Here is a 24052-nt window from a genome sequence, read left to right on the forward strand (position 1 = left end):
TCGGCTTTTTTACGACGAAATATCTTGAGTAGACTCCTTGACCTCTGATGTTGGAACTAATTTTATCACGCCCTTTGCTAACATGAGTGTTACCTCTTGTTGCAGTATCTTCAGATGGGAATGAGCGGTGAACGCAGGTGGAATGTGCGGAGGGCTGTGTGAATTGTAGAGTGTCCGTTTCTTATAGTGTCCAGCACCCATTGATCCGGCGTTATTCGTTCCCATTTGTCGACATATGCTGACACTCTTCCCCCCAGAACGGTGTGTTGTATGTCACTGCTGATCTTTATTTTGCTCGTCTCTCGACAACAATGGATATGGTCTTTTCCTGGAAGTCTGGAAGTTACAGCGTCGGTTTGCCGTTTGGGAAGCACGTCTGTATCCCTGGGAGGGGTAAGCCGATCTGCCAAAGGATCTGTCTCCAGACGCAGAGAATCTTGAATTACCTGAAGCCCCTCTAAAGGGACGAAAAGACTTGTAGCTTCGGCCACTCTGGAGGGCACGCAATGAACGTGCTGTGTCAGAGTACTCTTTCATTCCCTTTAGGGCTTTGTCCACCTTCTCACCGAAAAGAAGGTCTCCCTCAAAGGGCATATCTAAAACTTTGTATTGTACCTCTGGCCTGAAGTAGGTACACTTAAGCCATGACTGTCGTCGTTATACGACCCCATTATTGACTTGCTTGAAACCAGACTCTGCGAGGTCCACCGCAATGTTTATTGCGTGATTTGAGGCTTTCTCACCCTCTCGGACAACTAACATCGCTGCCTTCCTATGCTCTTCCGGAAGATGATCAAGCAACAGAGCTAGCCTGTGCTACATCTCCCTGTCGTATCTGGCTACAATCGCCAGAGAGTTTGCGGCCTTTACTGTGGTTGCTCCCACAGATAGCACTTTTTTGCCAAAGGCATCCTGGCGCCTCGCTTCGTTTTCAGGCGGAGTCGTGCACTTGTGCTGGGCCTTCACCTTCCTCGCCGCCGACACCACCGAGCCTGGCGTTGGTTGGGAGGATAAACACTTGGGGGTAGACTCTGGAGCCTTAAACTTTCGAGGCGTCCTTTCACTGCCGCTCTGAAAAAGGGTGACGCATTGTCTGCAACCCCTCCTTCCACACGTGATCTAGTATTGGTATGAGAACAGACCTTCTCTTACCCATGTGGTTGAACAAAAAAGTCCTTTTTCTGTTCTTCCTGGGACAAACCAAATTCTTTGCACGCCTTCTACATCATAGAATGGAATGACGCAATGTCGTCCAGAGGGGACAGGTGAGCTGGGCTTCTAGGGGTTTCCAACTCCCTCTGACTCCCAGGTTTGATCTCTGAAGGGGGATGATGAGATATCCGACATGGTTCCCCTGTCAGACTCCGAATCTGGCAGCTCACCTTCCTCTTGTGCCAGTGCTGAGATTGGCGTGCGTAGGTGGACGGGACGGGCCCGGCTCATCGACGGGTGACTGTGCCAGGTTTGCCCGAGGTAGTCTCTGGTCCAACGACTGTAGCAAGGACTGAAGCGTGGACAGAATTTCCAACGACAAAACAGATTGAGAAGAGGGGCAGATACCGGTATACCGGATCCCCTCGTCGACGACTTGTCAGCCACTCATAGCCCTAGGTCTGCTGGGCCAGCTATTCTCTTGTTCTCATCCTCCGAGGACAGCGACACAGCCTGTTCTTGCAGTAAAGTATCCGGGGGGTATCGGATCAAAAACTTCAGGCCTCCAGTAGAACCCCCGTCGACGAGGCCATAGTCGCCGCCGTTGTCGGTGGGACGGTGGATGCCACCTGCGTTAGTGGCAGGGTGGAGGCCGATGACTGGACCGCCGTCGACGGTGACTTAGCAGGTGGTTTAGGCGGTCCCGCCTTTTCCACACTTGGCCTGCTTTTACTCGACTCGTGGTCGATCTATGATGATCGCCCGAGGAGGATTTCCTTTCCTTTTCATGCTTTTTTGATGATGATTTCTTTGAAGAGGAGTCTCTAGATGAGTGACTCCCAGATGACTTTTTCCGTCGGTCGAGATTTCTTCGCCGGTGGTTCCGACGAGGTAGCGCGGTGTGATGTTTTCGCCGATTATATGGAGCCTACCTCCGAAGGGGGGTATGCCCCCGCTCCATCATTCAGCCATGACACCAGCCGTCGACTCCGGTCTTAAAGGGTTTTTTGAGAAAACCATTTGCATATGTCGCAGTTATCAGCCAAATGATGAGGGTGGAGGCAATATATACAATCCATATGTCAGTCCCCCTAGTAAACTTTTTTCAAGCCGCACGTCGTGCATGGACGGAACAGCGCTTTTCCTGACATGGAGGACATTTTCTCTAACTCAAACTCCAGGAATACAATCTTGTACAAAATAGTAAGACAACGCGAGGAGATCCCACTACTTTGGAGACGGTTGAAATCTGTAGGGGAGCCGCGGGGGCGGGCCCCTTATACTGGTACAGCCTACGGAGCATGCGTCAGAAGTGTCAGAAGTTTTCCTATAGGAAAAGGCTATATATGTGTACTGAGGGGTCCCAGTCTGACGACGGGGAATATTCTAAGCATGTGAATCCATGAAAGATCCAATGCTGGAGAAAGACAATGAAAATGTTTTCTTTTACCGAGAATTCCCGGCCTGACAGAATATTCATGAGCTTGTGAATCCATGCCAAACCCCATGCTGGAGAAAAGCAAATACTTCCATATAGTTAATTAAATCTGTTAATTTGCACTTTTAACATCATTGTGGTAGGCTGGGAGAAAACCAGTTGTGGAGGCACAATGAGTTGAATAAATGTGTCTGAGGTTTGCACTTTGTGCTCGTTGAAGGAGAGGAGGGATGAAGGACTGGGAACCAAAAGAGGCCCTGGAATTTTCAAAGCGGCCCCATATTAAACATTTTTAGCTAGCTCAACCCTTTTTCTATGAGAAAATTGGGAAATTCTACACGAGGCCCAGGGTGCAGAGGCCTCCCGGGAAATCTCCAGAGTTCCCTATAGGCCAGTCCACCCCTGGAGGGTTCGCGCAAAAGAGGGAAATGCAACTTACTATGGGGTGGGGGGATTTGGAAAAATTAAGGACGCCCCCCCGCACACAACCTCAAAGTATTCTTGCTTCACATGCCTCTCCCACGAGTCTTTTCTTCACTCCTCTTCCACTGCATGTCCATGTTTCACCCTTTTTTCCTCATTCACATCTGCCTCTTCCTCGTGTACTGACACTTTTCTGGGGCATTGAGGAACATGCTTGGCATAGAATGGCAGCAAATGACCATATGAGCCTGCACATCATCTGTTGCAGTGGCCCGCCATCTTCGCCTCTCCCGTTTCACTACACCTCCCATCAGATGTACACAGCACAGTGTATTGTGAAGGATCATGGGCACTATTGGCTTAAACATCCGATTAGCCACAGGCGGCTGCCCTCGTCTGGTAAAGATGACATGCATTTGTGAAACCATGTGACGGCAGCAAGTGGGAATGATGCCTTGACTTCGATCCACCGACTTTCCATTAGCATGAAGCATTAGTTTTAAGATAATGGGTAATTTTAGGCTGCACATGTTTGGTAAAGAAACCAAGCATAAAGAACTGCCGTTTATGGATCATTTGAGAAGATTCGGCACCCTATTGGAACAATTACACATTAGGCGGCACATGGCACCTTATATCATGCATAAAAGGTCATTGAATGGCATTACTGGAGCACTTAAGGCTGAACTTCACATATGGAGGCAGTAAAAAGGCATGCAAGGCTCTCCCTTATATATGGTGACCATACCAGACGTATGAGGCATAAATTGACTTTGGATGGCATAAGGGGGGGCATTTGAGGATACACTTCGCTTTATATAGGTTGCTTCGACGATATGCTAACAAATATTTGGACTGCCTAGACTGTAGGACTATAAAAACAGACATAAGATGGCAGCTTCTTCAAATAGGTGCTACATTTGCCATACTGCATTATGGCAGCACCTGGGAATGTGGGGCTTTGGCATAGGATTGCCATGTTCTACCAACTACAGCTGCACACGTCTGGTCTAGTAGTTTATAAGACTGCAGTGGTATATAGCATCCGTCGTGTCTGCTTAAGTAGCAGTTTGGCATTGTGTCCAAGGTGGTATATATTTTCACCCACGATGCTTTGCAGGACATCTCATCCGGTGATGTCACGCCCTGTACCCCTGGCATTTTGGCCAATTACCATCCCAGTTTCATTGATTGGAACTGCTTTGCTGTGTCTGGGTGTAAAATGTAGGCAGTCTTCAATTTATTTGACCAGTGGGTATGCAAGTGTGGTTTGGGATATAGGATGGTCTCTGCTTTAAGGGCTAATAAGGAGCCAATTTGATGGTGTGTGGTTAACTTTACTTTCACGTGCCTGCCCACCACCTAAACATAGCTGCCGCTGTCTGCGTTACTGCCAAGACCACGTTACCTTGATAGTGTGTGTTTGCTAGACGGCTATTCGAGAACCCTTCCAAAGGGTTGTTCTGGAAAACACCATTGCAGTGGTGATGCTTCAGCAGCTCGTTGACGTTTTCCGTGTTTGCTGTGGCAACAGGGCTTCCCAGACAAAGAGCTAATAACTCAGTGCTGCAACTAAAAACCAAGGCAGGTTCAATAAGACAAGCTCGTACATGGTTATAAAGACAAAGTAGACCGGTTTCTAAATATGTATTTCTTTAATTGAGGGTAAAAGAATATTTAATAGTAATTTACAGGAGAGCTTTATTATGAAGAAATATTACAACATATAAAAACTACATAGAGTTCCACTTGATTAAAAGTAGACCATGTGATTCCAATGCATAAAACCATTCTTAAAATGCAAAAATGCACGAAGGGCACTGCACAGTTGATCATGAGGTGATCAGTTAATAAAATTGAATGTCATATACAGGTCAATGTCAGCCAAAAGAGACACTGTTCACAAGCACGTCTGAATGGAAACTATTTCAGCATGTTAGAAGAATTCAGTGCATGTTTGGAGAATCTTGATGGTAATACGAGTAAGATTGAAAAATTAATCTGTTGTGTCCATCTGTTCCCGCTTGATATTTTCTGCAAAAGAAAAAAGTGCAAGTTGTAAAATCTTTTTTTACAGCGATTAGGAGTGAAGGGTGTCCCTTCATATTCACATGCCGATGCCTACCAGAACCCTGAAGCAATGCATGTAAGGGGGTATGTCGACTAGTGACCCCTTGCACAATCTGCCATTCCCAAATCCTTGTTGCACACTACAATACATCCAATGAATGGGTTTGACAGTAGGACAGTGACAATGAGAACACTGCAGAGCCTAGAGGCATAATGTCGCACCCTTACCATCTCCACCACCCCCACCCTCTCCAATCACCTTCCAATACACATCAAATAGTCACTCTGGTGAGCACTCGCTAGTGATGCTTCTGGACCTTCGAGGGCTTTAGCAAGACACGGCCGAGCACAGCCCTGGCTTTTCAGTCTGCACTCGCTCCGGTTCTGCATCTCACCTCACGGATCACCTTGCCCTTCTTACAGGACCTTGAGTCGTGTTCAGGTATGCGAGATCACATCACAGGAAGCTGTAATGGGACGAATGTGCATCCCGCAAACAGCTGGAGAACCCCTCCCTGTACATAAAGACCTTGCAGCAGCTGCATGTTCCAGGATCACATCAAATACTATATCTGGGACTGCATTCAAGCCTTCAATCTGGAGCCGGAGGACAAGCTAAAACCATGTACCTGTTGACGTTTCTTCTTTCACTTTTGCCAGCATACAGGACTTAATTTCCAGACCAATAGCCTTTGCCAAAGGAGGCGGTACTGCATTACCAACCTGAAAAGAAAGAACATATTAAAGACCATTCTTTCGGCACTCCCATTTTGGGCGCTCGTTTCAAACCATTTTCCGCCACGCAGCGCATGCAAAGCAAGTGTCCCCTCATTTAAGTTCATCACGTGCATTCGGTTCTTAAGAGTGGGTCCTTTAGAACATTATCCCAATAACATGGAGCAATGCCAAGGATATGCATTTGGTCTCCGGAGGATAGCACAGGGGCAACGTGCTCGTCTTGGAAGCAAGACACGGAGCAACACAGGTTCAATCCCCGGGTCCGCGCTTAGAAACCTCTGGTATTAAGCGCGTTATAAATAACCCATCATATCAAACGTAGGACACTTGACTAAGAAAATGCAGCGTTCTGCAAAGTAAATGTGGAAGAGCAAAGCACCAGATTTCCACAGGTGATTGACAAGTAATTAGAACATTACAGGAAAACATTAGCTTGGAGGAAACTACTGCAACGAGTCGAATGGGACATTCTTCAAACGTACGAAAATCACGAGCATTCAAGGCCTCAAGCAGCGCTTGACTGAGGCTGCGTTACATTTTTAAGCGTGGCTCCCACATAGCCAGAGATGGCAGCCCATGCACCGGCAGAAAGGACGTACCTGTCTGTGTTTGTCAAGAACATTTCCAAAGAATCTGTAAGTGTCTGGGAAGCCTTGAGAGCGTGCACACTCGCGCACGCTGACTACACGGTGCTGTTCGGGATGAAGCACGCGACCCTGAAAAAAGTAAAACAAGGCAACTAAATACAAGCCGCACTATGCATAGGATTCACGTTCTGCACACATGGTCATTTCAGAAACAAGTTACTCAGTGCTGGGTATACTTTGTCAGTGGCAGGCTGGCAGCTGGTGCTTTATACGTATTGGGACACAGGCTACCCCCGCAATAAAAAAAAATACTGTTTCAAAGTGCCCAAGGGGGGAATGCTGGGGTATGTGTAGGTGTTGCCATTGGCAGGAACCCATGGGTGTCCACCAGTAGCTCCAGTGTGTCTGGGCAAGCCGGAAGTTGGGAGTAGTTTCAGTGCCAGAATGGGACCAGCTCCCACTGGGGGTCTGGCAGACTGATTGGACAGCCACACGCCCCTTTCTGTAAACTGCTGAGAAATCTCAGAGGAGTGTGCTGAACTGTGTAAAAGGGGAGGCTTCTGGAGAGGAAAGCTAACCACTGGAAACTGACGCACATGACCAGACTCCTGCAGACCCTTTGCAACACCTTGAAAAGACCACTGCAAACAAACGTGAAAGTGTCCTTTGAAGTGTATTCAAGCATTCCGAAGTACTAGAGTGTAAACGTCTAAGCGATTCTGGGGTATATAGAATATGGGATACATTACTCAACGTAATCGTATTTCTGATGCTTGTATCTGCTTAGATTTACATACTGTCCATAGGCCGACATCTAGTGGAAGCTGCAGAGTATTAGTTTTCGAAACTCGAAAAGGGATTTCAACAAGGCATGCCAGTAATACTATCCCTAGTGCGATGTCCACTGTACCCATGATCCCTCATGTGTCAGGATTCCCTCAGATTGTTATTTTTCTGTCATTAGGTAGCATGAGGTGTAGCGCGAGTACAGTTGTATCCAAGCAGATATGCATCAGACAAGCTCATAAGCATCCATGCACCTCGAGGGGAAGGAAGGGCGGGTCGCACGTGAAACTAAGCAGATACAAGCATCAAAAATACAATTACGGTGAGTAATGTATTCTTTCTGAGGCTTGTGGAATCTGCTTAGATCTCATGCTGTGCATAGATTAGCGAGCAGAGGAAGACGGAAGGGGGATGTGAGAAGGTTCATAAGCGAATAAATGTCTTAGAACCACTTGTATCTGCCTTGGAATGGGCGTCAATGCAGTAGTGCTGAGTGAAAGTATGTACAGAGCTCCATGTAGCTGCCTTGCAAATACTGTCTAAGGGGACATTTGCAATAAAAGCCAGAGTGGCTCCCGTACCTCTTGTGGAGTGAGCCCTGGGCGTAATAGGCAGTGTTATCTAATGGGGAATAGCACAGTTGGATACATCCGACTATCCACCTAGAGATGGCATTCTTAGAGATGCGGTCACCTTCACTGCCTGGCGCTATGGAGACAATTGATCTGTTTTTCTTAGCGGTCTGGTCTTGTCTACATAGAGGACTGCTCTCCTCACATCTAGTGTGTGGAGTTTTACCTCAGCTGAGCTGGTGGGTTCTTGGAAGAAAGCCGGTAGCTCAATTGACTGGTTTACATGGATTTTGGAGAAGTATGTAGGTGAGAACCTAGGGTGAGAAGATAAAACCAGCTTGTCTTTGTACAACAAAAAAGGATCCTGCACTGACAATGCTTGGATTTCACCAACCCTTCTTATGGAAGCGATAGCCACTAAGAAGGCACTTTTATAAGTCAGGTGTTTCAGACTAGACCTGTGCATAGGCTTGAAAGGGGGTCCGATGAACTTAGCAAGAACCACATTGAGGTCCCAACCTGGCGGCGGGTTAGAAATTGGAGGGTGGTGTCTCTTTACCCCTTCCATAAATGCTTTGATGACTGGTACTTTCCATTATGAGAGGGCGTGTAGGCTGACAAAGCTGCCAGGTGGGCCTTTCGGAAGTTAAATACTAACCCTGCATCTAGCAAATGGGGCATACAAGTTAGAATGTGGGACGGAGTGCATTCTATGGGGTTATTCTGTTTAGCCTGCCACCAAATTACAAATCTTCTCCATTTGTCAAAGTGACAGTGCCTAGTGTTTGGTTTTCTTGATTCTTTCAAGATATCCATGCATCTCTGTGGCAGGTTGAGATGTCCGAACTGTATGACCTCAGGAGCCGTGCTGCCAAGTTCATATAGTGCGGCTGCAGGTGCACTTAGTCCCTCGTGCTGGGTGAGTCGGTTGTAATGGCACAGGAGTTTGATGGGAATCGCAATTTGCCAGTGTGCGCAGATGTGAATATGGTGGTCTTGTCCACATCGGAGCAACTAGGATAAGCGCCTTCAGTTCCTTGGGCATCTTGTTCACCACTTCCTCATGAGGGGTGGGGGACAACGGGGCGAATGTAAGCAAATTTCCCTGACCAGTTCATCCATAGGGCGTTCCCCTTGGAACCTGGCCATGAAGTCTGGGCATTGACTGTTTTCTTGTGGCGAATAGGTCTATTGTGGGGAAACCCCATTGAGAGTGTCCTACGACTCCTTTATGTAGACGCCACTCATGTTCCTCTGGGAGGGGATCTCTGCTCAATGAGTCTGAGAGTTGAGTTCCCCTAGAACATGTGACGACAGGAACATTTTCCGTCTGAGTACCCATTTCCAAATTTGCTGTGCAAGTCTGGACAGTTTGAGAACGTGTACCCCCGTTTGTGGATATAAAACATTGTTGTAGTGCTGTTAGGATCTGCAGATAGGTTTGTTAAATGGGGCTCGAATGCTGCCAGAAGTTCCAGCAGATTAATGAGGTTCTGAGCGACAGTACGAGACCACAGACCCTGAGCTGTGTGGTGAAGGTAGTGAGCCCCCCACCCTGCCAGTGAGGAGTCTGTCGTGACAACCGCCTGTACCTCTGGATCGTAGAAAGATTTCCGTTTAGCTAGATTCTCTCTTGTCCACTAGTGAAGATTTTGTACAAGTGATGGCGAAACGACCAGTAGATTGTTCCACTGACCACTTGCCTGAAACCACTATTTCGCCAACCACTCCTGCATGAGGAACCAGGTAAATGCAAGATGCCATGCCTAATAAACATCGCTTTGCGCACCCTTATCTGGCTGCCGGCCTGATAATGGGGTATTTCCTCTGATGGAAAGACCAACCCCCTCCTCTGAGCTTAAGACCACTCCTAGGAACTGTCAATTGGGCTTCTCCATCAACGAGAAAAAAGTCAAGCCTAGTGCCAAGCACTTCAAGAGGAGGTTGATTGTTCTCCGAATGTTTTGTCTGCAAATCAGGAGCGATTCCCCTGTAATGAGCCAGTCGTCCAGGTAAGGTTACACTGGGATTGCCTCCATGCACAGGTGCGCTGCCATCACCGCCAGTACCTTTCTGAATACCCTTGGAGGAGAGGTTATGCCAAAGGGCAGCACCTTGTATTGGTAGAGCTGGTTCGCTAACTTGAAACGCAAGAATCTTCTGTGCGCTGGGAACATTGAAATATGAAAATAGGCATCTTTCATATCCAGTGGTTGCCATGTGATCTTTTAGTAGAGGATTACCTCTTGTAGCGTAGTCATGCAGAACTTGTGGCTCGACATACTTGTTTGCAGGGCGCAAATCTAATGGACGCATTGTTAGATCTTTCTTTGGCACAAGGAAATAAGTCGAATAAATACCCCCGTTTACCTGGTTGATCTGGACGACTTTAATGGCGCCTTTTAATAGAAGTGTGGTTATCTCGAGAGGGATACGCTGGTGTTCCTCTGAGTGGATCTTTTGCTGTGGGGACGTTGGAGTAGTTCTATACAGTATCCGTCTGCTACTGTGGACAGCACCCATCTGTCTGAGGCGATTCCCTCCCATGCGTGGGTGAAGCTGGAAATGGTCCTAGTGGAGAAGCATGGGAGGACACCTGAAGCGGAATGGTGTGCCACCTCGAGTAGGGCCTGTGCCCAACCTCTGCGTTGTCCTCTGAGAAAGACTTGGTAAGATTGGCCATGATTATTTCCCCAGGGGGGAACCCTGACCTGGATTGTAGCTGGATCCTAGTTGAGTTTTGGCCTCAAACGGCGAAAATGTCCGTTAACCCTCTGTCCGGAAGGCTGGTTATCGAGTTGACCTAAAGATTTAAGAATGTCATACTAGTCCTTTGCTGTTTTAAACGCATCTTCTACGGCCTTACTGAAGAGCAAGTTAGGTTCAACTGGCATGTTTATTAGAGTGGCCTGCGTTTCCAGTCCAAAACCTGACTGGTGCAGCCATGCAGGCCTTTTATTAACGGTCCCTTGCGCAATGACTTCCGGCATTGTCCGATGCGTCAAAATTGGTTTTAAGGAGACAGCTAGACAGCGCCCTCCTATCTGCAGACAACTGTGCTAATCGGGATTTGAGTGGCTCTGGGGCAGATGAAAGTAAAGCAGCCATTTCCTCCCACTTGTGGCGGTTGCAACTAGCCAAGAGTTACATTGTTCGCTATTCTGGTCTGAAAGGCCGCAGAGGAGGCGACCTTTCCGCCCATGGTGTAAATCTTCTTGCTCTCCTTATCGGGTGGAGCCTCAGAGGAAGCAAGGGGTGTCCCTTCTGTCTTTCTAGTCATAGTCTCAACTAATTTGCCTGTCTTCAGCTGCCCTCTAATACAATGGTCTGAAGGTGAGGGTCTGAATAATTTCTCCACACGTGGGTTTACGGCCTGCGTGAGATTAGGGGCTTTTAAAGATGGCTGTATTCTGCGCTGCACCCCTTTTCAGTAGCAGGATAAACTGGGCCACTATCTTTGTCCCCAAGGATTTGTTCTGCAAAGTCTTTATCCTCCTGGGTGTCAATCTGAAAGTGCTCAGCCGCCTTGGCTAGTACTTAATTAAAGAGGGGTTGATCATCAATAGGAGAATCGCCAACTGGAGTGTCTTGGTTAAGAGGGGAATCTATAGAGTACATATTGGCATCTTGGTCTGCCTATTGGTCCTCCTCATCCCCCATAATAAGTGTCCTCTGTATCCTCATCAATAAACTGAGGGTCAGCTGCCGCTACAAAGGAGAGATATTCTGAGTCAGAGATCTATGACTGTACTCTGTAAAGGACCATTTGAACAATACCTCTTAGAAGGGGGTTGAGTATGTAAGGCAGAAGCTGGAGACCCAGATTGAGCTGTGGTGAGGGACTGGAGTTGACTCTGAAGGTAATACGTGGTCTTTTCAAAGAAATTGCCCATGAAGGTCATTCTTCTCATTACTTGTCAATATCCTGTGAAGACCATTCTTTGGCATTATCACAGATTGAGGGGAAGTCCTAAATCTTCATCTGCGGGAGGTACCACCTTACGCCTAGATTCTTGGTTTTTCTATGGGCGTGGATTGTTTAGGCTTTTCCTTTTATGGGGGTTTTTGGAGGTATTTGTGATGTTTCTCTCTCCCCCCCAGGGCCCAGAGGTGTGTTTTACAGACTTCTTGAGGCCTGCCACCTTATCTGACGCGGAGCGTCGAATTTCGGCTGCGGGTAGGGCTGAGGCCTCGTCTGTGGACAATCGACCTTCGGGAGTTTGGTGAGCGACACCCTTGCCGACGGTTGGGCCCTGTCGTGTGGCGATAGAGCGAGATTGCCCAGAGGACTCGGACCTTTCCCTGGGTGTCGAACGTTGTTGATCACTCAACCCATGTGTCGAGTCTCAACCGGGGCTTATGTGCTTAGTGGTGTGTCTTTGTAGCGCTACCGCCGCCGGGTGTAATCCTCACAACATGACCGCCAGCCTGTTCTACAAGGACGGGTCCTGCGCTCGAGTAGCTGGAGCTACTCAGTCGTGGTCCGAAAGGACGGCGTCGCTGCCATCGCTAAAGGAGCCTTCTACCTCCATGGCCTCAAGATGCCTGGCGTAGTAGGCCCAGTGTTTTGTGGAGCAGTCCTTTAACGTCTTTGGCTTGAAAAGCCTGAATGCTCGACAAGACGGTTCAACGTGGTCTTGGAAGTTACAAACTAAGTGTTTGTCTAACCACAGGAATTTGCGATTATACTTGGGGCAGAATTTAAAAAGGTGTTTTCCAAAATTATAGTTTACGGCGAACAAAGTGTAGGAAGGGGAGTATATGTATCCTAAAATAGCCTCCCCCTCTGCCTGTCTGGGCCAAGACCCGGGACAGCCTTCCAAGGCCAAACGGTTAGTCACAGTAGTCTTCGACAGGCAGTTTCTCGGTCTTCGCCGGTTTGTTTCACAAGTCGGTGAAAGGATAGAAATACTATCATTAATTGTAAACAGTCAATGGCTTTACGCCAAAAGGAACCGCTACTACGCGTCCGTCTAGAATGGCGGAAAAAAACCAATCGGAGGGATCCGGATGTGAGAGGGATCATGGGTACAGTGGACGTCACACGGGATAGTATTACTGGCACACCCTGTCGAGGTCCCTTTGAGTCGAAAATACTCTATGGTCTATGCACAGCATGTGATCTAAGCAGATTCCACAAGCCTCAACATTTTATTTAAGAGTTTCTTTGGTGTGCATGTCTAACTAGGTTCAGTGTACTTGTATACAGCTCAGATCTTCCTCTTAAAATGAGCCTGACTGCTCTACCACTCTACCAAGGTCCCGAGTTAGTACAGCCAAATGAAACTTGTTTCATTCAGGCACACAAATACAAAAGAACCAGGACGTTTCAGGACCCTCCTTCACTTCCTGCCTGTCCAGGCTTCAGGACTGAAGGCTGCCAAAGGCAAACTACACAAAGGACTCAACCTGTTGCAAACAGAGCAAAAGCCCAGAAGAAACAAACTTACAAGAAATAGCGAAAAAAAAGCAAGCCATTTTCTGAAAATGGTCACCCCTTTGCAGCAAAGGTACCTGCCTGCAGACACCTGTCACTAGGCAGTAAAAAAAGACACCACTGCCCTGTCCTTTGTCTCTAGGTATGCCAGAGTGAAGCCAGTTCCAATTGGATGGATGTCGTGGAGGACAGCCACCCTGCTGTGTGATCGACAGCCTAGGGCCATGAATGAACGGGAACTTGCATAAAAAGTGAGTTTTTTGGACAAAGCAGAGTTGACCACTGAGGACAAGATCCGCAGATGAGACAAGACCTCAGCACTCTCCTGGACTGCGAAGAGCCCAGTGAAGCCCTGCAGCTGTGCGGACCCACTTTTTGATCGACTGGAAAGACCTGTAAAGGACGACTTCCTCCCTTAGGCGGGTGGGACCAACTAGCTTCAAGACTATTTTGGCACATCCCTTGACTTGCTGCGACTTCCCTAGGCTGCAGAAACCCAATACCCAGGGTACCTAGGCTACGTGAGTGCATCGTCTTCCAAAGTCCGAATCCGACCAGATCTTCGTGGCACGAAGGACCGCCAAGGACCAGGAACAAGAGTCTACTGCATTGCATCGTGAATGTAACCAGCTGGAACATTCATTTTCAAGGTACTGTGTGTTTTGGATATTTTTTCCTTTTGCCATTTGGGGTTCTTCCCATCTTTGGGAGTGCGATTTAAACCTTACATGAAGTTGACCTCAACCTGCCTGCATTCACTTTACAGTTTGTGCTTTCTAAAGGTGACTCCACGAGTTGCTGTGATGTCTTTAACACTGACTATTTAAGAATTTTTTTTTTCTAGGAAGAGCATCAGAACTTTGACTTTGTCCATTGACTGACTGTTCTAGCTCCCTAAAGGCCTCCTTCTGAACCCATTGGCTTTGGAAATGCTTGTTCCTTACAGGTTTTAAATGTTGAACACTTCAATGCTGGCATAATAGACTGCCTGCATCACTTTGGGAAAATCCAAATGTTCTTATAACCCATCAGTCTGTTCCGATCCAACTAACCTTTCCTTCCTTGAAATCTCAATATTGCAAAGGTGATGCTATACGAATGCTATACTGACCTCAAAAGACGTCACCTCTGGGTACTGGAACAGGTGCAATTTATGAATGAATTACTTGCCTGCTTTATTCACATTTCGAATTGAATTCCAACATGGGATTAATGTTACAGCTAATTACAGCTTCTTAAAGAATGTTTTAAAAATCTTTGTGTATAATTATATAACTGTGTGCAAGTGTTTTAATTGGATACTTTTATTTACTGGTTTCATTGCACAACTCTACAGCTCACATTACAACAAAATAAGCCTGGCTGCTCAGTCACACTACCAACTTGTGTAGTACAGGACTATATTAAAAATGTGGGTTACCCCAATAGCTAGAGATTAGTCTCGTCGAGTGCCACACCAGTTGGACTGCACTAATTTGTACCCAACAGTTGCATTCACAAACAGTACAAACAATTAAATTCCAGCAGCCTGTTCAGGAGAAGCATGGGCAGTAACAAAAGAATGTTACTTTAGACAAAGAACTAAAGGCCAGAGCACTTCATGCAAGTTGGCTTGTGCTACACAGAAAAAAACAAAGGGGTTACACGCCCTGCACGGCACATGTGCTACACAGAACACCCACAATGTCTTGCGTGAAGTGCTGCCAAGGGCTTCGTACCTTTCCTAACGGACTAAGGGTTCATCTGTCAGGGCTTTGTTAAGCACATTTGTCAATATATTAATCCCATGATCTGTGTCCAATACCAGATTATTCAGTGCCTCAACAGCCGTTCAGCACAATCTGAAGTGTATCCCCATTTGAAGAGCCCTTTGGAACACTCATTGAAGTACACCCCAGGTGTAAGCACAGACATTGCCTCCAGAAGGTCAATCCATCTATCCCAACCTTTCCTTAGTCAGTCCTGGGGTAATGTTCCTCCCATATGGCAATGTCAAATAGATGTCAACTTAGTCACCCCCCTTTCAGTTAGCATATCTGCCTGGTTACTCTGTTGAGAAAGCATTTACCCGATGTAGTCCTGCTGCTGGCTTTTGGTAGTATTCCCATTAGCCAAACAAACAAAAGCCTGACCGATTGTGTGCTCTACATTATGGCTCCTAAGACAGTGGTACCCCAGCTAGATCCATGAGACACTTCGTCCTGTGACTAAGCTTGAGACAGCTTTACTTTGTGTAATAGAATGAGAGCTTATCCATGCACAGGCACGGAACAGTGTGCAGCCGAGTCTGCATACTCCATGCAGCATCTAAACCTGCTCGAGGACACCAACAGCAAGGGGCAGTCGAGGGATATGTCCACGAATTACCTTTACAAAGCTATGTTATATGCTGTAGTCTCATCCCAGGCATCTGAACAGGAGCCATACTTGAGGGGAGAGAAGATTTAGCATACACGGGCAGCCCCATTTACTAAGCATAAAGATGACCTTCAAATTCACTCTTCCTAGAAGAGAATTGAGGGTCCCAGTAATAACATCCAAGCACCAGTTGATGTAGATCATACCACACACAAAAACACACGCCAAATATTCAAAGTGCTCCAAATTCTAAGCGGTAGTAAGGCTAGGTGTTAAGATAATTCCTAAAGCCTTACCAAGACTTTTAAAAACCATATCCAAGGCAGTACAAAAACTGCAAATCAGGAACATTGTCATCTTCCTGAAGCAGCAGCACAGGACCTGGTCCATGTCCTGGAGACTGAAGAAATGGACACTGAAGGGAAACTGCAAGCTGCACTCGACAGGAGAGGCTTCCAACAAAAGGAAGCTTTAAGGCTTCTAGCAGTTTTGGCGCCCTTTTACAGCTACCTGATGAATGAATATTGCAGGTCTGATTCTCTTCACCAATGTGGTCCTGCGCTCTGTGTGGACTGGATACGAATCGTGTCTCTTGAGGTCCAGCAGGAGTCCAAAGTTTCAGCAGGAATCTGACTGAAGACATGCACTCATGCACGAAGTCTGAGGTATTGGCAGTTTTCAGCCCAGCAAGGTCACAGCACATCGAGGGATAGTTTTGCAGTTATTCTCAAAACTAGTGGACCTCACCAGCCTTGGGGTAGTAGTTCTGCAGTTATTCTCAAGACTAGTGGACCTCACTAGCCTCGGGGTAAGAGTAGTCTCATTCAGGATCCCCAGGTCTACTGGAAGGAAGGGTTACACTGGCGACTGGAAATTGTTACATCTGTTTCTTCATCTTGCAATTTGGTTCCAGTGGTCGACTTGTCAGCAGCTTTCAGAATCAGTCTTTATCAGGAACTACAGCACAACTTCTGCAAACTCCCTGCAGTTTACAGAAAGGGGCAGCTGGCTGTCCAATTCGGACAGCCAGCCCCCCAGTGGGAACTGGTTCCTCTTGGACAAGGTGAAAGACAAATGGCTGCAGAGGTTTGGACTCCATCGCTTCCTACCTTCAGACTCTGGAGCCTTGGCAGGGACTACAAAGGAATCCTACCGAAGACAAAACTTCCAAGATCTTTCCCACCTAGGACGGCAGAAAGCCTCAGAAACAAGCAAACTAGTAATGGTGAAAAAAGGAGCCCACAATCCTAGCAGAAGGGCGACCCTCTTGTGCATGGCCACAGCTGATTTGACAGCTTGCAAGTATTAATGTCACTGCCACCAGCCATTCAAGTTAACTTATAATTGTAACAAAAAGGCTAACAGGAAGTGAGAAAGGGGTTAACAACTCGGCTCCACATAAGGTGAGGTGTGCCGTCTCATAAAGTGGGATTTCCATCCCCTTTAATGTACTTGGGTGAACTACTGTTCCAAAGGGGTAAAGAGAAATTAAAAAGGCTTAGCACAAAGGGGCAAACCAGCCTAAGCCCAAAAGTTATACAGAACTATAAATCCACACACTACGGAGAGACAAATGTCACTAATAGAAAGTAAACCGAGGTGAGAGGGGAAAAGATTCCCACTCACCTAGGGACATGGACAAATAATCAAGTCCAAGCAAACGGTTCTGGGGTTAACACAAGTCAAGAAGATGTAGCATATATTTGAAAATCTTAGCCCACACCAGCTAATCTGGTCACTAAATACTGTTTAAAACTTAACCAGAAGATCAGTAAAGCATACCAAAGCATCCACGTGTAGAATTCCATTTCTTAATTCATGTAGCCGCCAAAGTTAAAAACAAAAAGTCAGGCAATTGGCAGATTTGATAAGTTAGACGAATCATTCCAACACCAGGGACATCCATCTGAAGACACAGCCACGAACACTTACCTGTTTGCCCATAGGCTCTGGATTGGTGACTGTGGTACTGAAGAAGCCGTCCCACTCCAGTCTTCCATATAAGCCAGCCCAGTGGTTGTGTCGGTTTCCAGTATGTGGTAGACACCAAGGAATAAGAGTGTTGAACTGCCTGTCTGCAGGATCACACGGTTTACCTAGCAGATTAAAATCACATTAGTCTTCACATTACTGGGACTAAAAAACAAGACAGGCTCAGGGAGCGTGAACTCAGATAAAATCTGGTCCCAGTTAATGTTCGGTCTAGAGCAGAAACATCTCCTGTAGAAATACCAACAGTATGTGACACTAGAAGAAGCAGAACAAGCAACTGATCATAACCAAGTCTACCAAAAGGACTGATTCGAGACACGTTCATACTGTATAGTCAAACAGCCAGCCTCCTAGGGGGAGGGCTTGGGGAGGATGGGTCTTACATGAATGTATAAAATAGCACACATACTAGGTAACTACACTAGAGGCAACTTCTTAATCTTCAGTATTGGTCTTTATTGCATAAAAGACAAATTGTATTGCTTCAATTATTGCTTGGTATTCTCAAACTATTACAAAAGGAAATTAAGTTAACCAAAACAAAAGTATCCTAGCTGCACTTACAACTGAAGTATGCAGCTTTAAAAATCCAAACAATCCACAGCAAAGAATAGCAAAAAGGTAAGAGGTCCCATACTAAAAACATAAAACTCACATTGGCACAATCCAATTACATGCTCAGGGGCACCCATGCAGTAGCCTCCAGCCAAGAGTCATGACCCCAGTGAGGCATGGATGGACTCACTTGGCAATTACCTCGGAAAATGATCAGATGTTCAAATGGCCCAGCATAGGCAAAAATGTGCCACCAACTAGTTATCGAAGCAGTTTTAGAAGTGGCTGCTGCTCCTGGAGTTTCCAGCGTTAGGTGGGAATATTTAAAAACAAGAATGGTAGATGTCCAATAGTGGAGATGCTGTATAATCTAAACCATATGGCCTTACCTTCAGCACATGAGCAGACCCCTCTGAGAGCACCATTCTTCTTGTCGTGGTGTGTGTAGCGCAATTTTCTTGAGGTGGTACCATCTGTAAGCCGTACCTCTATATTTGGGAGATCTCGCCAATCTGACCCAGGAGCCAAAGGAATGTGCCTCATTCTACCAGCAACCAATGCACTCATGTCCTATAGAAAATGTAAATTTAGTGAGGAATTTGAAAAAAAGCATCTTTGTCAGCATTCCAACTGAGCAGTGAAATCACAAAATATCGTGTAATGCACAGAAGGTTTGCAACTAGAACCTGAAACATTAAGGCCAAGACGCTGACTTTTAGAACATAACACAACTGTTAGGAAAAACTCAAATTAGTATTCAGTCTTTGAAACAAAACTTTTATACATGGACTGAATCTTAATTGTGTAAATATTAGATGAGGCAGTCCAACCAGTGCCTGACAAAAGCGTACGCTGTAATCTCATTGATGTTAGTGAAACCTCAGCAGATTGAATTGAGCTCAACCGAACAGCAACCCTAGGAGCAGCAAAGGTTAGACTTCCATTCTTTTGCACACAGCATAGGTTCGATAAGGAAGGAACGTACAGGGTGCTATGCTACCATTTAGACCAAAAAGCATGGTTACAGAAAAGTTACCAGAAATCTCTCGCTAGGATAAGTAATTTCATTTGCTTTCTCATGGTTATCTATTAATATTCATACATTTGAATAACTCCACCAATGTGACCGATTTCAGAAAACATTAAAATTAAAAATAGTTTTAAATTACATGCAATTAAGTCATTTTGAACTCCTCCTCCACACCCTCCTTTACTTTTTTACAATGAGAAACAGTTAACCTTAAAAACAGTAACTGCTGCTTTGTGAAAAAGAAATAGCAACTTGGTGGTGTGATATAAATGCACTTCAGACCACCTTTAAACCTTCCTGGACTGCCAATTTACCCCACAAGAAAATGTAATGATCATTTCATGAAAACAATTGCCCTTTGAATTTAGCTTAAAGGTTTAGCTACATAAAATTTGTATACGTCAGTATGATCTCATGCATCTATTAACATATATAAAGAGGATAGGGCTAAAGTAACTGTCGGTTAGGGAAAATCTAATTTCTGTGCGAATTCCCTCCAACCTTAGAGACCCCCCCAGCTCTTTTGCTGGGCTATAGGACTTTATTTTTACCTTGGGGTGAGCGAGACCTTGGTCTCACTCATGTGTTTTGACCGGATTTGGATTATGGGTTTCCTCCGTTGGAGTCTGACAAATTCCATAGGCATATACTTTTTGTATGGTGACAGCCCCTTCAGTGCAGTGTCAGAAATCCTCGATTTCTCATAAGGTTTAAATACTACAGTTCCCAAGAGTAGTAAAGTGAAATTGACTTAACTTACCTTCTCTTTGTAGGTCCAATACACCCCATCTTATGTGGAGTGCTGGGAGTTACCTAGTAGCCCTTTATCCTACATTTGCATGTTTGTGGTCCCATGTCATTTCATTGCGGGAGGTTTTTCCGCTGGCTTTTATACTGCAGATTTTTACGAAAAACCATTGGAATGTTTATTTTTTAGGGGCCCCCAATCCCCTTTAATTGTTGATATATCCCTGAACACCCACACCCAATATATATATTTTTCCAACCCCCAAAAAATGTGATTAGTTTTTCTCAAATAAAGCGAGGTAAAAACCCCCACGATAAAACATCCCACGATGAAAGGACGGCGTACCATTTAGGTTACCTTCACTAATTTAAATGATGGTGGCAGTGGTTAAAATGTTCCTACCATTGTGCTTTTCTACTGCATGCTGAACCCGCAGCTGCAGTACAGCACCCATGGGCGACCATTTCGTCAAAATGGCCCGCTCATTTTGACATTGTTTGGGAGGTCTTTCCTGGGTTTTACTCTGTGCGTCGAACCAGGTTTGAGCCCTTTGTTAGTTTTGTTAGTCTGGCTCTAGTGTGTCTGGAAAGGCAGAATGTGAGGGAGGTTCCTGAAACTCCCCAGTCCTTTGTTTCTAGGAATGCCTGAATGCAACCAATCCTGATTGGCAGGCCTTTCAAGACAGCCACCCTGCTGTGTGAGCCTAGGCTGTGCATGAATGGGAGAAACCTGCTTAAAAAAGGCGAGGTTTTTGGGACGAGTCAGTCAACCACTGAGAAACACAGACGAAGAAACAGCAAACCAAGCTTGCTGCATCCTCCTGGACCTTTGAATTGCCCGGTGAAGCCCTACTGCTGTGCTGAAACTTTCAATTCGACAGAAGCTCTGGAAAGGACCTTCTTCCCTTGGGTTAGTGGGACCAACTAACCGAGACGAACTCCACTGGACCATCTTCCCCGACTGGCTATACTTCTTCGCTGCAAGAACAGAGAGCCAGGAGTCGAGAAATCCATAGTAGAGTGCAATGTCTGAAATCCAGCCTGAAACTCCAGGAGTCTCCCAAGGACCCTCCAAAAGCCCAACCGGCATCTGAGATGAGCAACGGTGCCGTTTACCAAGCGCTGAAACCACGAAGTGGCGCTGAAACGAAGAGAGCCCATAGCTGCAGACAACGTACAAAGTGCCGCCACAGGAGCCCTCCAAACGTCCTCCCTCTTGTCCCAACAGGCTCAGGAACCCAAGGCCTGCATTCACTGCGACCTGACAGAATCCAGCTGACCACTCTTCAAACCAGAGGTACTGTTTAGACTTGGGGTACTTACCTCAGCTTTGAGCTTTGCTTTTCTCAGTTGAAACTTGCAGTGGCTTACCTTTAGAGTGCATTCCAAATCTGCTTTTCATAGGCTTAATAGCTTGTGACCCTATGCAAGACTGATTCTAAGTGCCTCAGCTCCATGGATTGTGCTCCAATTGACTTTGGCTGTCCTGGCTCCCTGCAGACTCCTCAAGCCAATTGACTGATCTGGTTTGTCCCTCATAGGTGGTAACGAGAGACCTATTTCTAGGAAAGGCTTGTGTAGATTTCATTGGCAGATTTAAGTGACCTCATATGCACTGAGAACCAACCTGTTTAACCCTTTCCTTCCTTAAAACCTTTCCTTTCTGCCACCTCTGAATCTTCAAAGTATGTGATATATAAATGCCATTACTGTCCTTGTACACGAAGTCACCTCAGAGTGTAGGAGTTAAAGAAGCATATCCAAAAAGTATCCACTAACTTGTTTGATTCTGAAAAGTATATTTACAGTATTACAAGTCTTGCCCTTTTTAAAGTACGCTTATTTAAAAATGGATGTTAAATATTTATAACTGAAACCTCTAGTGTTACTTGGATTTACAAATTTCATTGCTACAGCTTTTTTTTACCCCTCTTGAGGTAGGCCTGGCTCGATCCTAAGGAAGCCACAGATTATAGCAATGTTGCCTTAGCGCAGCACCCTTACACATTCACCGCCCCTGTGCGGCCCTTTTGCATTAGAATATTTAGGTATTCTACAACTAAAATGAACTTCGAGTTAAAGCATACAGATGTAGCAAAGACCAAAACGGGTGACTGCATAGGATGTGGAGCTAGAGGTTGACATTTTTAATTTGCATATGAAGTAGCTCAGGTATGTTTGAATGTGGCAAAATTGAATGATTGGCTGGCTGTAAAAGTTAGGATAGAAGATTGGAGGCAGAGTGCCCACATATTACAAGGGAAGTATAAAAGGAAACACTGCATCGGGGGTCAATGGGGCAACTAAAGGACAGCCAAAATACAGGAAACTACTAATGCAGGAACCGGTCCAAGATAAATTGGAACTCTAACCTCTCCCAACTGACATGCTCCTCCCTTGACTAAGCAGGTGCAGCTGGATTACAACTCTACACTCCGATGAAGTCTCCCTGGTAGGATACCCACAAGTGCAGAAACATTGGAAACCAATGACTGCCAATAGACTTGTACAACAATGGGCCTCTGACTCCATCTAGCTATGGACTCAATGAACACCCGAAAGTTCTAGGGGTACATGATCAGAGTTTAACTGACTGCACCATCCAGCTACATAATTGGCATAGTCCATGGACAGATGCCCGTAGCCAGTCTGACGACGGGGAATATTCTAAGCATGTGAATCCATGAAAGATCCAATGCTGGAGAAGCCTTCTGATAACTTTGAAGTAGTTCATCCTCCAAAGACTCAATGCGTACAACTCAACTGTTTAGACCATACAGTAAAGCTTTACTTTAAGGTTTATCAGAAAGGCATGTGGTTGTTTGTCTACAACTGCAAGTGTTTGATGTCATTACACATTGAGCATTGAACTCTAGGGGATCAGTGATTTTGCGTTCATGTGAATGTCGCGGTGGGACATTTCTAACCCCACTGGTGCCAACCGTCTAAAATAAAATAAGCCCTATAATACTGCACTGCTTTTTCCCCCTCTTACTAAAATGTGGGTATTACTTCATGTCATGCTGTAAAGTTACTGTACATTTCACTACAGTGCTTCCCTCCCGAGTGTATCTGCATTTTCCACTATTAGTCCAGTGATGAGATCCAGTGGGCAGCTATGGGCGTTCCATCTGAACCTATGGCAGATACCACTTGCGCTGCTAGTCTTACCTTGCAGACATGATCTCGGAGGATAGGCTGATACTGAGACCCTCGAATCTGCCGCTGAAACCAGGATTGCGGTTCCCCATTGTATGAAATTTCCAGTGCAGACGCACCATTTCTTATCTCCGGAAGGTCAGACATGCAGTCGCGAACGGTGATTGTTCGGAACAGACCACAGTTTTTTCTGCAAAAAGTGAAAAAAGTAATAAATCAGGTATCATTACAATGAATGAGTTACACCGCTTCAGACTTGGGTCTTCTGTACACCAGTGCCCAAATTGTGATTACCTTAAATGTCCACCCTCTTTAGCCCTATGAAATATACATAAACAAGGGACTGCTTTCTATACATTCAATTAGGAGGAACAGGCAGGTGCATCGGGTGCATCAATACTTAAAATTGCACGTCCCAGTATTTGTTTTAAAGATATTGCCAAAATTTGTGACAAGAGTGACAATTGGGCATGTAGTGACTAACAGCACTTGCTCTATAAAATATACAATCCGAATATGAAAAGCATGTTGTCCTTAAGGGCTAAAACATTTAAACTAAATCAGAAAGTATAATTGGTGGTCATGCGAACCATTGACGCTGCCAATCTAGTTACTCATTGCAACAACTCCAAGCTACACAATTGAGGCATTCTGCCATAGAAGGCACAGAGCAGATGCCTACCATTTAAAACAAAGCTCCAAAATCTGGCATTAGGAGGGTAGGTGTTAAGTCAAGATTTGGGGTAGTACCCTTTGGGTGCACTACAACAACCTCAGCCTCCTGGCAATAGGACCCAATGTTTGGTACAAGTCTGAACTACACAGGTTGGTAATGTGGTAGAGCCACAAGGTTTAACTCAAGGCATCAAGGTGAGCTGTAGTGAGTTTACATAAAGATTCACCATGACAAGTATCCAAACAAACGCCTATACATAAGGTTTCTTGATAAAAATTATTAATGTATTTACTGGTCATTTGAATAAACCTTCTACAGAAGGGAATATACTA

The 24052-nt window shown here is 45.7% G+C and overlaps 1 protein-coding gene across 1 annotated transcript in view; it reads right to left on the reverse strand.

The window, feature by feature from the left end:
• Positions 1–4649: 4649 nt before the first annotated feature.
• Positions 4650–24052, reverse strand: part of DNMT1 (DNA methyltransferase 1) — a 425596-nt gene continuing 406193 nt past the window's right edge. Inside the window, exons 29-34 of the mRNA XM_069604056.1 lie at positions 23057–23234; positions 18498–18678; positions 17494–17657; positions 6421–6537; positions 5713–5806; positions 4650–5047 (exon numbers count right to left, since the gene is read on the reverse strand). Of these exons, the coding sequence (XP_069460157.1) occupies positions 5010–5047; positions 5713–5806; positions 6421–6537; positions 17494–17657; positions 18498–18678; positions 23057–23234 (772 nt within the window). The 3' untranslated portion in view covers positions 4650–5009. The remainder of the gene's footprint in view (positions 5048–5712; positions 5807–6420; positions 6538–17493; positions 17658–18497; positions 18679–23056; positions 23235–24052) is intronic.

The sequence above is a fragment of the Ambystoma mexicanum genome, chromosome 3q, assembly GCF_040938575.1.
Source record: "Ambystoma mexicanum isolate Mex_15411 chromosome 3q, UKY_AmexF1_1, whole genome shotgun sequence".
Classification (NCBI taxonomy): Eukaryota; Metazoa; Chordata; class Amphibia; order Caudata; family Ambystomatidae; genus Ambystoma; species Ambystoma mexicanum.